The sequence below is a fragment of the Otolemur garnettii genome, unplaced genomic scaffold, assembly GCF_000181295.1.
Source record: "Otolemur garnettii isolate 467f Iridium unplaced genomic scaffold, OtoGar3 scaffold00004, whole genome shotgun sequence".
Classification (NCBI taxonomy): domain Eukaryota; kingdom Metazoa; phylum Chordata; class Mammalia; order Primates; family Galagidae; genus Otolemur; species Otolemur garnettii.
The window spans coordinates 6,848,365-6,861,841 of record NW_003852399.1 but is presented as its reverse complement, the minus strand read 5'-3'; the positions used below and the strand labels follow the sequence as shown (position 1 = coordinate 6,861,841).

At 43.9% G+C, this 13,477-nt stretch overlaps 1 protein-coding gene across 1 annotated transcript in view; it reads right to left on the bottom strand.

Moving 5' to 3' along the window:
* FBXO32 (F-box protein 32) overlaps positions 1–13,250 on the bottom strand; it is a 32,065-nt gene extending 18,815 nt beyond the window's left edge. Inside the window, exons 1-4 of the mRNA XM_003782362.3 lie at positions 12,900–13,250; positions 6,065–6,177; positions 5,182–5,231; positions 3,905–3,997 (exon numbers count right to left, since the gene is read on the bottom strand). Of these exons, the coding sequence (XP_003782410.1) occupies positions 3,905–3,997; positions 5,182–5,231; positions 6,065–6,177; positions 12,900–13,015 (372 nt within the window). The 5' untranslated portion in view covers positions 13,016–13,250. The remainder of the gene's footprint in view (positions 1–3,904; positions 3,998–5,181; positions 5,232–6,064; positions 6,178–12,899) is intronic.
* Positions 13,251–13,477: the final 227 nt, after the last annotated feature.

Below are 13,477 nucleotides of genomic sequence, written 5' to 3'. Positions count from 1 at the left end.
AGTTGTTTAGGTAAATATTGTTTTTTTTTCTACCATTAAGCCTTGATGGGGGAGAATATAAAGATTGTAAAATGTACAATCATTCTAAGCGCATCAGAACTCCTATTGCAAGTAGGCAAGTCTTGTCCTAACTGTATCTGACCTACAAATGGAGACTTCAGGTCTTAATCACCCAGAAGAAATGGTTACATAGGCTTAAATCCTATTTCCTCCCTGAAAAAGAAGTTACACTGCATCTTGAAATGTATACAAACATTTTCGTACCCATTGTCTTTATTTTTCTGTTATATTTTTTCACTCTCATAAAAATGCCTCGATACTGGTATGATTATCCTAGTCTTATCATTTAGGGAGGCAAAGTGATTAATTTGCAGAAGGTACCACAGAAAATAAGGTTTAAACTTTGAGCTGGAATGTGGGAGGGCTATCTTCTTTCTGTCACTGAATTCCTGATGGACCACACAGTACACATCCCAGAAATCGGATCTAGAATTTAATTCCTCAGTGTGCCTTGTTTAAAAATTCATTATGCGGGTGGCCCCTGTGGCTCAAGGAGTAGGGCGCCGGCCCCATATACTGGAGGTGGTGGGTTTGAACCCAGCCCTGGCCAAAAAAAAAAAAAAAAAATCATTATGCAAAATATAACATTTGGGCTGCAAAGTAGTTTCTGACTGGTTTGCAAACTTGAAAACTCACTGAGATCACCAGGCAGATATTTTAAAAGTAGCAATGCCTGGGCACCATCTTCACCTAATTAAATCAGAAACTCTAGAGGGGGGCTTTTTTTTTTTTTTTTTTTTTGCCAGGGCTGGGTTTGAACCTACCACCTCGTGTATATGGGGCCGGTGTCCTACTCACTGAGCCACAGGCACTGCCCTAGGTGGGGCTTTTGTAGCTTAACAAGCTTTGTGGTGATTCTACCGTGCAGCTAAGGCTGAGAACCACTGGGCCGTAGCCGATTCATAGGCTCATGTTAGAGCTGTGAGTGGGTGGCGGTCTCTGAAGAGACCTACTTTACCCTCTGGCCCCTCTGTGCCCTGGTTGGTCAGCCCACCTCCTCATGGTTACCAGCTTCCAACCCCATGACTGGCTCAGCCCCAGGAATCCTCCCCAGCTCCCTCAGGGAATTTCCAAAATGTACTGGTCTTGAAGTATAGGGTGAACTATTTTTTAAAAAAACTTCCACCTAACGGTAAATTACGGCTTCTAAAGATTTTAATTCATCGTTAAAATGCACAGCTAGGATGGTAGTTAGGTCCTTGGGCAGGAGCAGGGGAAGAAGCAGGAACAAGGCATTGTAGCTCGAGGCCGGTTAAAATGACATACAAATGTTATGTAAAAACCTTTATAATTTATACTCAAAAATTTTCTGATGCCAAAAATTCTATGACATTTTCATGCTGAGTGATAAAAACGATCCCATGTCGAGATAGTGTTGGCTGTGTCTTTTATGACCTCTGCACGTCTCTCTTTTGGAACATGACATCCAGTATGAACATAACAAATTTTCTGAAAATGTACTTTGGCTCTAAAGGCTTCAGACTTTTTCTTTTCCCCAAATGGCCCTTAAAATTGGTTTAGCTCCTTAGTGAAACCAGCAATCATTGTGGCATTAAAACACCATTAGGTCAGAGTAATAAGATGGGATACTACACTGGCAAGCTACTTTGCAGAGTTGGTTTAAGGATAAGAAGAATATATGAGAAGTATACTGAGTTCCTAGGAAGGAAAACCTCAAAACACACTGCCTACCATTAAAATGTTTTAAGGTCTTTATAAAAATAACATGTTATTTCTCAAATTACAGAGGACTCTTAACAGTGAAGGGGAAAAAAAGATTGTTCTTTCCAAAATAGAAAGATTTTTCCACTATTTCTGAACTGAATGACTTTGGAAGGATCCAGCACTTTCTCTGATTTTGAGATTATGGAAGGGAAAGTGCTCATGATCTTTTTCACAGTTAGTTACTACTAGATACAAGTTCTCTGTGCTGAATCTTAGCCAAGTGCCAGATTCACCAGCTAATTACTGTTTTTAAGTAGAAAAACCCCTTTTATCAGCTAAATTGAAGAAGCATTTTAGGGGGAATCAATAATAATTTTGGTAAGGAGTAATAATAACGCATCAGTATCTGACTTTGCACAGTTGATTTTAGGCTGCAGAATACTGCCATTTATAAAAAGCATGGAGTTTCCACAGCTATCCTGCCAAGTTGAGGCCAGTCCTTCTTACAGAGTGGGAAACCAAGTCTTTGAAAGGCTGAAACCACTTGGAATCGGAGGGGGGAGGTCAAATCCTTGGTTCATATAGACTTTACTGTAGCAATTTAGAGTGTAAACTCTATTGCCCAAGTTTCAAATCCTAATTTTGTTACTTTGTGACTTTACACAAGTCATTTTACCTTGTTGTGCTGCCATTTGTTTAGCTAGAGAGAAAAGCATCCACACTTTATAGGATTATTAAAAGGTGAAAATACACATAATTGCATGGAATAGATGTTCGCTTGTGAGCCTTGTTCCTTTGCTTTATTTCTTGTGAAAAGGACGGTAGCGAGGAAGGAAAACCACCTACAACTTGCCATGTTCATGACCAGTTTGTAACAAGACGTCTTGACTGAGGTGTCTTTCTCCAACACCCAGAATATGGAAACTATTCATATTCTTAGCAACAGAAGTTTCCATATCTTCCTGGGCCCACTTCCAACCTGTCTAAGCTAGCTTGCGGGACTAGCAGGTCCAGGCGACCTCCCTGAACAGGCAGAGCCACCCTGAATGACACGAGCATTTCACCCAAGATCTCTTAGGTTCAGCCTTTTTGGACTGGGGTAAGGGCTTAGCCGAAGGGTACAGATATCTGCTCACATCCTTCCTCACAGGCTCAGCCCATGGCTTCTAACCTGTCTCTTGCAGGCCTGGGTTTTCATCAGGTCAGTCTGGACGGCCAAGCCTGCATCTGCCCAGATGACAGGTGAATGATCCAAGCCTCAAGGGGGCTTAAATGTCATCATTCTGGCTGAGCCTTTGCAATCATCTGACTCAGTGACACGGGGCGCTGAGAAACACGGCAACCCAGGGAAAAGAAAACAAAAACCAAACCAACACCCACAGGGGGAAACTCCCTCCCCCTGCAGAGGCCCAAATCCAAACAGCTGCTGCCTCCCAGGCTGAACCACGGGAGCTTGGTGGAGGGGGAGGAGCAATCAGCTAATGAAAAAGAATCATGAACTTGGAAGTCATTGTTAAACTTACTTGCCTCACTACCTTCATCATTCATATTTTGCTAAAGTTTATAATTTTTTTTTCCAAATAAGGGTTAAGATGGAAAATAAGAGACCTAAACAAGCAGTGTTTGGTTTTAGGTAGATATGGGAATGAAAAAAAATCCTGGGAAAGAAATGCTGAGGTGCTTTGAACTCCTCGAGATTTGTGGCCTAAACCAAGAATGTCCTGGAGTCACCCAGAGTTAGCCAAAGCAGGACAGGAGGGAGGACAGTGGGGACCATTAGAGGTGTGAAGGTTTTTACAAAACACCATGTGCATTAGGATTGGCTTCCCGCTGAATTCTCTCCTGCTAATGTTGCTAGTGGAGCCTGCGTGCCCGTAACATGTTCCCATTATCCACGGTGTGGGCTCTGACAGGGCTTGGGGTGAAATTTCACTTGAGGGGACTGACTCACTAACTCTTGCGGTATCACGGGAGCCTCTGTCTGTCTTGGCCAATCTCAGGCACATTCTAACAGGACCCACCTAAGAATCTGAAGACCATCAGGGGAGAAGGAGGCTGAGGAGTCTGTTTTCTGCTTGACCCCAAATTCTCAGGTTCCTAAAACATTATTTGTGTGTGTGTGTGTGTGTGGATTCAACCTGAGAGAGTCTGGGAAAGCCTTTGGGTACTTGAGACTTACCCGTACCACGTAGTTAAATCTTCTGGAATCCAGAATGGCAGTAGAAAAGTCCAGTCTGTTGAAAGCTTCCCCCAGTGTGCAATATCCGTGACGCTGAATGTGAAAATAGAGGTACAGAAGTTACTCCTGGCACGCAGAAGTCATCCAAAGTTAGAATCCAGTTAGAATAGTCCAATGACACCAAGCCAACTGGACTCCATCAACAAGCTTGACGTCCATCTCAGGTAACCTGGGGCCACTGGCTTATTTCCTGCACCATGAATTCTGTGAGCCACCAAGATGGGTAACACAGCCTGAAGGTCATCATGTTAAATACCCTTTTTTGTGACTTGTACCATTTTGACCCTTGCTCTCTGTATACACCAGTCTGGGAAAATCATTAGTTGCTTATCCAGGAAAGACTGGGAGCAAGCTTGGTACCACATACACAGTGTAGAAGGTGATAATAGTCGGTGACTATTATATACTCCTGGGAGGAGAATCAGATCTACCTACGTCAACAGTGTCCCCACCTGGCCTTGCATTGTTAGTGCTTTACTCAGTGTGATGGATAAAGGTGTTTTTTAGGCCTCATGAGGAAGCAAAAGAAGTTTTGATCTTTAATCTATAAACATACATGGAGTTGGGAACAGAAAGTCCTGGCCCAGAGTCGCTGCTTTGTTGTGAGTGTCTGGGGAGTCTTGGGTACATTACTGGGCCTTACATCTCAGAGGGAAATAGATGTTCACCAAGGGCCATGACCGTGATGGAAATTCTATCATTCTATCAGGAAACTGTCTAAATCCTGGGCCTCTGAGCAAATGCCTATACAGGGAGAAGTGTGCACAAAAGGGCCGTCTGAATGTAGTTATCATAATATCTTGTCTTTTCCTATCTCACGTCGAGCAGGCAGGCACTGAAAACTTCTGCCACATTTGGTGTTTAGCCCTCCCAGGGCCAAAACCTAACCAAGTTGAAGTCTGAACAGATCTTAGAACAAAAGGGAAATGCCATCCTGAGGCAAAATCCAGGACTTTGTAATAATACAGTTGAGATGGGCATGTTAATCTTTATAAAGCACTTTTACATACACAATCTAGGGAGCCCACCTAGTAACTTGTTTTGTTCTATCCCTGTAGCCTCAAATTCTGATGGTGGCGAGGCAGTGGGGTGCTAGCCACCACCACCCACACCTGAAAAGACACTCATGACTTGAAGGGATACCATTGCCCAATATCTCCCACCCCTATTGGGGAGGCAAAAGGCACAGTGTAACTAATAAATGGATGGGTCCTCACCTCTTTAGTGCTTCCTTTGTGAACATAGATCCATTTTTCTTGGTGGAAATCTACAGAATGAAAAAAATCCAGTTTTAAAGTTTTATAACATGTCCAAGATTTTAAACATTTCGTTTATCCCAAAGTTGAAAAAGTTTTGACAAAAAGCCCAAAGACTCTACCGACAATTTAAGAGGATACAAATGCTTTCTTTCTGCCGTATATAAATACTGGAGTTATCACCTGCTTTGTCTGAAGCTCTCCACATCTTTCATAGTAAGATTTCACACATTAAAACTCCAAAATTAAAAAAAATCCAATAACCAAGTACAAGTTTATTTTAAATGCCAAACCTACAACTTATATAAGGCCATAAAAAGTAGAAATAGAACAGATAAAATGAGGAAAGCAAATAGTGCAAATGAAATTAAAATCATCTGTAATTCATGCTTGTTAACAGAACTTTGTATTCTCTGCAAATACATATGGCAGCTAGAAATGTTAATAGCATTTACAAAAGGAAAGACAGAAAAAATATCTATTCTAAAGCCTCAAACAGGGTACAAACGATAAGCAAACACTGGAGTTCACTCAGCCGGCCACATCGCTGGGTAGTAACTATATTACCTACATCAACTACAAGTGACAAGCAGGAAATAAAGACCTCAGTTAAGAAAGAGCTTATAAACAAGACTCTAAAGAACACGTTAATCTCACTTGTAAAATGCACAGCCAGGTTTCTGAGTGCAAAGATCCTGGTGACCTCTGTTACTGACACAGTAAAATGTCAAGGCAGATGTCCAACATGGGAGGTTTGACCACCCTCCCACCCCCGCGCTGCCCGAGAACCAATCATAACTGTCTTCAAACATTTTTCTTCTTAGATTCAAAACAAACTTCTTACATTGAGTTTTGGTTTTGCTATTCATTATGTCCTTCTTTCTCTTCTTGGCTGCAACATCATAGTTCAGGCTGTTGAAAAGATTCTCCTTATTGTACACCTCCTTGTTGCAGTAACTACGAACAACAGAAGAGAGGATGAGATGTAACAGCTATACTTTAATTGTCAGCTGTTTCCAAAAATAACTTACTGGTGAGAAAACAAACACGAAAACATCCATGCTTCTCAAACAATATAAAACAATAAAATAACCACTAAAAAAAAAAAAAAAAAGCTTATGCAGGCACAGACTTCTTTCTCTGAGGATGAAATATTGTCACATCTGTGTGGAAGGCAGGGATGGAGGCTTCTGCTTCTTTTGACTTCCCTAACAGTGCCTGCCATTGTAATTTGATAACACAGCCCTGTACTCTTTAAGAGCAATGTGGGGTACTACAATATTACTTTAAGCAGAATTCATGACTTAGGGGAGGGGTGATTACACAATCCCTTCATTTTGCAAAAGCATCTATCCCAAGCTGCTGCTTTTTCCCTTTTAAAAACCAGCTTTCTGGAGATACACTTCATATGACATACAATTCACCCATTTAAAGTGTACTCAAGTTGCTGTATTTATTTATTTATTTTTATTAAATCATGGCTGTGTACATTAATGCAATCATGGGGTACAATGTGCTGGTTTTATATACAATTTGAAATATTTTCATCAAACTGATCAACATAGCCTTCACGGCATTTTCTTAGTTACTGTGTTTAGACATTTATATTCTACACCTAGTAAATTTCACATGTACCCTTGTAAGATGCACCATGGGTCCCACCAATTACCCTCCCCCCATCTTTCCTCCCTCCTCCCCTCCCCTCCCTCTCCCCTTCTTCTTGGGCTATAATTGGCCAAGCTGCTTTTAACTAGCCTCCTATTATCCCTTTAAAATACGATCACGTCGACAAAGATCTGACCTACAAACTCCATTTCTAGGAGATGCTTAGCATATGGCACCAGTTGCTTAGGTTTTCTGTAATTCCTTAATTGATACTAGGCAGTATTCTATGACCTTGGGTCCTAACTGAAACAAGTTAAATTCTTTTTTTTTTTTTTTTTTTTGAGACAGAATTTCATTTCTTAACCCTCGGTAGAGTGCTGTGAAGTTACAGCTCACAGCAACCTCCAACTCCTTGGGCTTAGGCGATTCTCTTGCCTCAGCCTCCTGAGTAGCTGGGACTACAGGCACCTGCTACAATACCCAGCTATTTTTTTGTTGTTGCAATTTGGCTGGGGCTGGGTTTGAACCCACCACCCTCGGTATATGGGGTCGGTGCCCTACTCACTGAGCTGCAGATGCCACCCCAAGTTAAATTCTTAATTCATAAATTCACAGGGCCTGTACATCCATTTATAAGGTCTGAATGTGCCTGTTTAATTCACAGGTCTTGAAAGGATAGGCACGTTTAACTTGGGCACATATTTTCCTGAGTAGGCTAACTATTTGAGGGACTGATGAACCGTTCTACTATACAGTGTAACTTCAGAGTAAATCTGAATAGTTTCCATAGAAGGGATGCAGGAGAAATATGGAAATATAATGAGAACACAGGTTCCCCAACTCCATCCACCCCCATGAGGTATATAAGGTAGAATTTATAATGCCAACTGGTAAAACATACATTAGAGGGTTTTTGCCGTATCACCAATATCTTATGCTCTGAGTTCCTCTGCTGAACTTAACATTGGATTTAATGTGTATCTTTTTGGGACATACATCTGTCGGGTAAAATGACGCACACTTGTACTTCTACATTCCCTTGGCATTGTTTGAACTGCAGAAGAGAAAAGAAGGGTTGAAACAATTGCTAGTATCTTTTTTTGTTACAATTGTCTCTCAAGCGGTACTTCAATTAGTGTAATAAGCATCTTGTTAAAATGCTTACATGTGACATCACCAACAATATACTCAGTGTTGCTTTTCTGGACCCATTAGGATAAACTTGATGAATAATCAATCATTTGTTAATCTTCTTTATTAAGGCCATGCTTAATACCATTTATTAAGTTTCCCAGTGAACCCAATAGCCTTCTCCTTTTCATTCTGGGAAACAAGATATCTTCAGTTTCAGATAGAGTACTGCAGATATGTCCTCTTTCAGAGGCACTTTCATAAGCAAGCCAAGGGCGAATGCTTGGGGCCAGGCCTTGTGTAACACATGAGTGTATATTTGTCTACTTGCATGACTATAGGGATACAAAATCACCGATCAGTTGATTATCTGCTCCAAAGTCAGTGGGAAGAGGGGGGTGGACAAAGGCAGGACAGAACTCTGAGTCCCCAAGGCTAACTTAAGGAATCTCAATCAAAGTTGAGAAAAAGAAAAAGCAATGGGAGGTCACTTGAGTGGTCCATGATGTACCAAAGCTAAAAACAGCTTCAGAAAGCAAAGCTGGAACATTTTGTGTGCAAAAACCATATGAAGGCTTATTTTTAAACACCCCCCACCCCACCCAAACAACAGTATAAATTCCACATATACAGAACCATAACATGAAGCTGTCTTAGTCTCAATTGCACATTTAAAGTTCAGCAGAAAAATTTCAGAGCCTAGGTCATAGGCGATGATCATCACTTAGAAATTTTAAATATTTGTATTTCATCTTTTTTTTTCCTAATTGGAAACATTCTTCAAAGGAATCTGAGCACTTTCTTCCCTCACAGAAGCTACAATAACCTGCTTTAAGCCCAAGTGACTCATTTCAAAAGCTAGTGTAAGGAGAATTTTACATAATTGAAGATGCTTTCTCACTGTAGAATGCAGAAAAGTTTTAACCAAAGAGAAACCCTAAACTTTTTAGTTGGTATTATGTTTTAGATTGGAGGTAGGGCCTGGAAAGGTCTGTGGGGTTTATTTGTGTTGCCTATTTATATGTGTTCTTTTAAGCAATAATATATTCAGTTAGAAGCTATTTTGAGAGTTCAATTGTATCCATTTCAAGGAAATACAAAGCCAGTGGAAAATTACAACTGAAATTTTTAATAAGAAAAACCACCACCATTTAGGAATTGCAGCATTTTAATTTTTTTAAATAAGCAAAATCATCTTACCGAAGCTGCTTTCTTCACTAAATTCAATAATGGTCATAAAGTTCCTATTTTACAGTCACTTCTTACTAATTGTGATTTTTATAAGAACAGGCCTAGAATAAGAAGAGACCCCTCCTCCCCCTTAGCCTCACACTACCACATACCACGATACTTTAAGACAGCTTTAGAAAAGGTGGAAAGATTTCAAAATAAGATCATAAGTAAGACTATTTTTGGCAGCAAATAAAGGAGGGAATGAGGAAAAAAAAAAAGAGTCTTATTTCTCATTTCATTTGGGATAAAAACCATGTAAGAAAGCAGTGACCTGCCAAGAGGCTTAATTGTATTTATAGAGATTTGATTACAGCCAATGAGATTTCTATGTTAATTTCCTCTTATATCCAGCTCACCAAACTCCCAAGTCTAGTACCCAGAATGCTCTGGTGAAACAAACAACCTAGTGTATAAAACTCAGAGAATAGTACCTCGCACGCAGTAAGCACTCATAAAATCTTAACTATTATTTTTATCTAGGGCACCAAGGTAAACTTCCTGCTTCCTGGTCCAACCTTAGCTATATAGTAAAGCAACATTCAAGGGAGTTTTTGACTATAGAAGTGTAGGCTTAAGGGGGGGGACTGGCCAAGTTTCAGACAGTTTAGGTAACTCATTCTGAGGGTGGGACGGGGAGGGGGTTGTTATGCCCGGTGCCTCAACTACTATTTCCTTGAAGTAATTGTGAATCATCCCAATTCATGCTGAGCTCTTTCCTTGAATTTCTGATCTACCCCACCATATTTAACACTTGCCATTTCCCTTCTATTTTATGCAATTACATTTTGAGAGGGGGCCCTGAGTCAAGTTTGTCTTAAATCTTCCTATGATCTCAATCCTGTGCACGTGGCTGTGATGAGATTTGTAACATGCTGCTGGTGAAGGACAGAGGGAATGGGCAGCAGAGTCTAGAACAGGTGTGTGTACAGACAAGCCGTGGTCCACATTAAACAATAACCCCTCACTGAAAACCTCCAGATGTACCTTTCATTCTTCTCTCCTGTTTGGGCAGCTCACAGAATGGTACGTGGCATGAGAGAAGTAAGTCTATCAGGCCTCTGCAGTCCTCTGTTTAACTTACCATCCCTCCCTGCCCTCTTTAAGGGCCTGCCTTTTGTTTTCTCATAACAGGTGAGGCATTCAGCTTCACCTGTGTAGGCAGGCTCTCAGCCCAAACCTGACATCACAGCAAAATGTCACAAAGACTGAAAACAGTGGGGATATTTGAGATCACCAACCCAGACCTCAGAGGGCCAACTGCTTTTAAGAAGTTGGCAGACTTCTTATGCTAAGTAGAGAAGGGATTGTTTACAATTACTGGGGGTGGGAGAACATCCTGCAAACAGCCAGCTGGTCTGCTAGGTGGCTACTGAAGGATGTCTAAACTCTGGCTCAAAGGACCACAGGTGGTCACTATATTAAGTACTCTTTGTGGTAGTGATGATCAGTGTGACAGTGTCAGCTCAGGTGTGAAATGAAAGGAAAGAAAAGAGGCTCATGAGGGGGACAAAGGGGCAGGAAGCTACTTGATCCCAGCCTAGTCTAAACCTCTGGGGTAAGTTAAAACCACTTTCAGGTGTTCCATACTGTGGTGAGAGAGACCTACCTTCCTTCCTTTTTTTTGAGACCGCATCTCACTCTGTTGCCCTGGGTAGCGTGCTCTGGCATCATAGCAACCTCTAACTCTTGGGCTTGAGCAATCTTCTTGCCTCAGACTCCTGAGTAGCTGGGACTACAGGTGTGCACCACTACTCCCAGCTAGTTTTTCTATTTTTAATAGAGATGGGGTCTCTACTACATGTGCACCACTACTCCCAACTAGTTTTTCTATTTTTAATAGAGATGGGGTCTCTACTACATGTGCACCACTACTCCCAGCTAGTTTTTCTATTTTTAGTAGAGATGGGGTCTCTACTAAACGTTGCTCAGGTTGCTCTTGAACTCCTGGGCTCAAGGGATCCATGGGCCTTGGCTTCCCAGAGTGCTAGGATTACAGGCATGAGTGAACATGCCTGGCCTCCTATTTATTTCTAAAGGAGAGTGACACCAGTATTAATATAACTCTACATTTCAAGTCCTTTCATGTTCAACCTAGTCGTCTGCTCCCCACTGAGGTGTACCCTACAATTATATTTGGGTCAGCCACTGTGACACCGCTATACCATTGCTGTACTTACCAATAAAGACTCTGAACTTTTATACAGAAATAAAGTTTCAAAATATTAGGCCATCATTCCTTAGGAACACAGAGGAAGGATGGAAGCTTCCCATTTTGTCGAGGGAGAAAAATTTAGGCATAATTGGTAACTTGAGTCATTAAGAGATACAGTCTGTCAAGAGCAGTTGGTCTTTTTATCTCTTTGTGAATAAATTATCTGATTTTCTGTAAATAAGAATTCTTTATAGTGCTCCCAAAACTCCCTTGGGACTGCCTCCAAGCATCTCTAACATAAAGGTTAATCTGCTGCGTCTCTTCTAGCAGACCCCAGGATTAAATAATCTCTTTCTCTTCATTGGGAGACAAAGGGAATTTGATGCATCACAAATGAGAAACAAATGGGCGGCTCTGGGGGTAAAGCTGCCAAAATAACCACATTTTCTTGATAGTTTTCTTGCAATTTATTGCCAAGGCTTTATCCAAACAACCACTGGTAAGTCTCAGTGAGTGGGAACCTGGCCCAGTTACAGAACACTCCACTGAAGTCAATTTAAGGGTGCAGGGGCCAATGGTTTTAACCAAGGGCGGCAGGAAAAGGCACCCCAGGTGTCCCCAGCTGCACCAATACCCTCAGGATCACTTTCACAGCCTCATCAAGCCTCTGGCCGTCAACTGCTTGGGCAGGGAATGACAGATTCCAGATCACCCAACTGATGAGCCAAGTCGAGCACAGAGCTCGGCCGACTTTGGATTTTACACCCGACAGACAGAGCACAGGTGAGACCTCCAATCCAGAGGCTCCCCCAAGCCAGGCAGGCTTCCCACAGAGTCAGGCACCCCTTGAAACGGGAGCACGTTCACTGTACAGAGAAGACTGGCGGAAAGGGCCACGGAGGAGACAGGTGCAAGGGCTGGGTCTCCCCAGAAGTAGAGAGCCCGTGGTTTCATCTCCCGCCTCCCTTCCCTCCAACGCGTCGCTGCCACCCCCACCCTCCGCCGCTGGCAAGTCAGCTCCGCGAGCGCTGCTGTCCCTTCCCGGTTACTCATCCTTCCTGGCGTGGGAAGGGGCTGGGGGCCCTCTGAGCAGGACCAGCCTCCAACTCCGTCACCACCTTGCACCCACCACGCTTGGGCGCCGGGAGTCCGCCACCCCTGCGGCTAAGGGCGCTCAGCTCACTCCCACGCGCCGCCACAGGCGCAAACTGCGCCATTCCGGTGTCCCTAAGGTGGGGACCCCTGAAGTTCTGTGCCTAAGTTTGAGCGTCTGGGGACAAGGTCTGCGATTGTCATGAGATTCTCAGAGGGTCTGGGTGTTCTGTAAGGAGTCATGCCCACCTGGAGACGCTGACCTTGAACAATAACAGAAACCAAACCCCCGTCTCCGCGCTCTAGCGACCTCTGCAGAAATCCAAGCAACTCCCTCCCATCCTCCAGTGTGGCCCCCTCTTTACCCGGTTCCTGTTCTGCTTGCCCTTCATTCACCTGCCCGGCGTCCCCCCTAGAGCAGTCCAGGTCGTTTTGAGAGCCTGGAAGTTGGTGGCGGGCCCCCTACCTGCTGAGGTCGCTCACGAAGCTGCCGCTCCTCTCATCCAGGAAGCGCTTCCAGCCGTCGGCCGTCTTCACCCAGCTCTGCCCGGGGGACCTCCAGTCCTGCCCGAGGAATGGCATGGCACTGCGAGCGGACGCAACCCACCGACCAGACGGACTGAAGGACTGGGACCGGCCTGGAGGCCTCGGGGGACCCACCAGCCGGAGTGGATGCTCGAGGAGCTGGAGCCCGCGACAGGGGCGGGTGCAGGGACTGGCGCCTGAGGGCTGCGGGTCTGGGGGCACGGAGCAGGGCACTGGGCGCTGGCAGGGTCGCTAGCGCTGGGGAGGGTCGCACGGCGCGGCGGGCTCCCTGGAGTGCGGCGCGGCGGGCTCCCTGGAGTGCCGCGCGACTGTCCCGGCTGCAGTATTTATCCGCCGCCGCTGGCCGCGGCTCTTTGTTGCCGGAAGAGCCGCCTGCTCTTAGCCCGCCCCCCAACCCGGCCCCGAGGCCACGTGGCTTTGTTTATGGGCTCGGCTTGTTTTCCGAGGCGCCCCCGGCTCTTGCTCGCGTCCCGGTTGCACAACCGCGCGGCGGTGGAA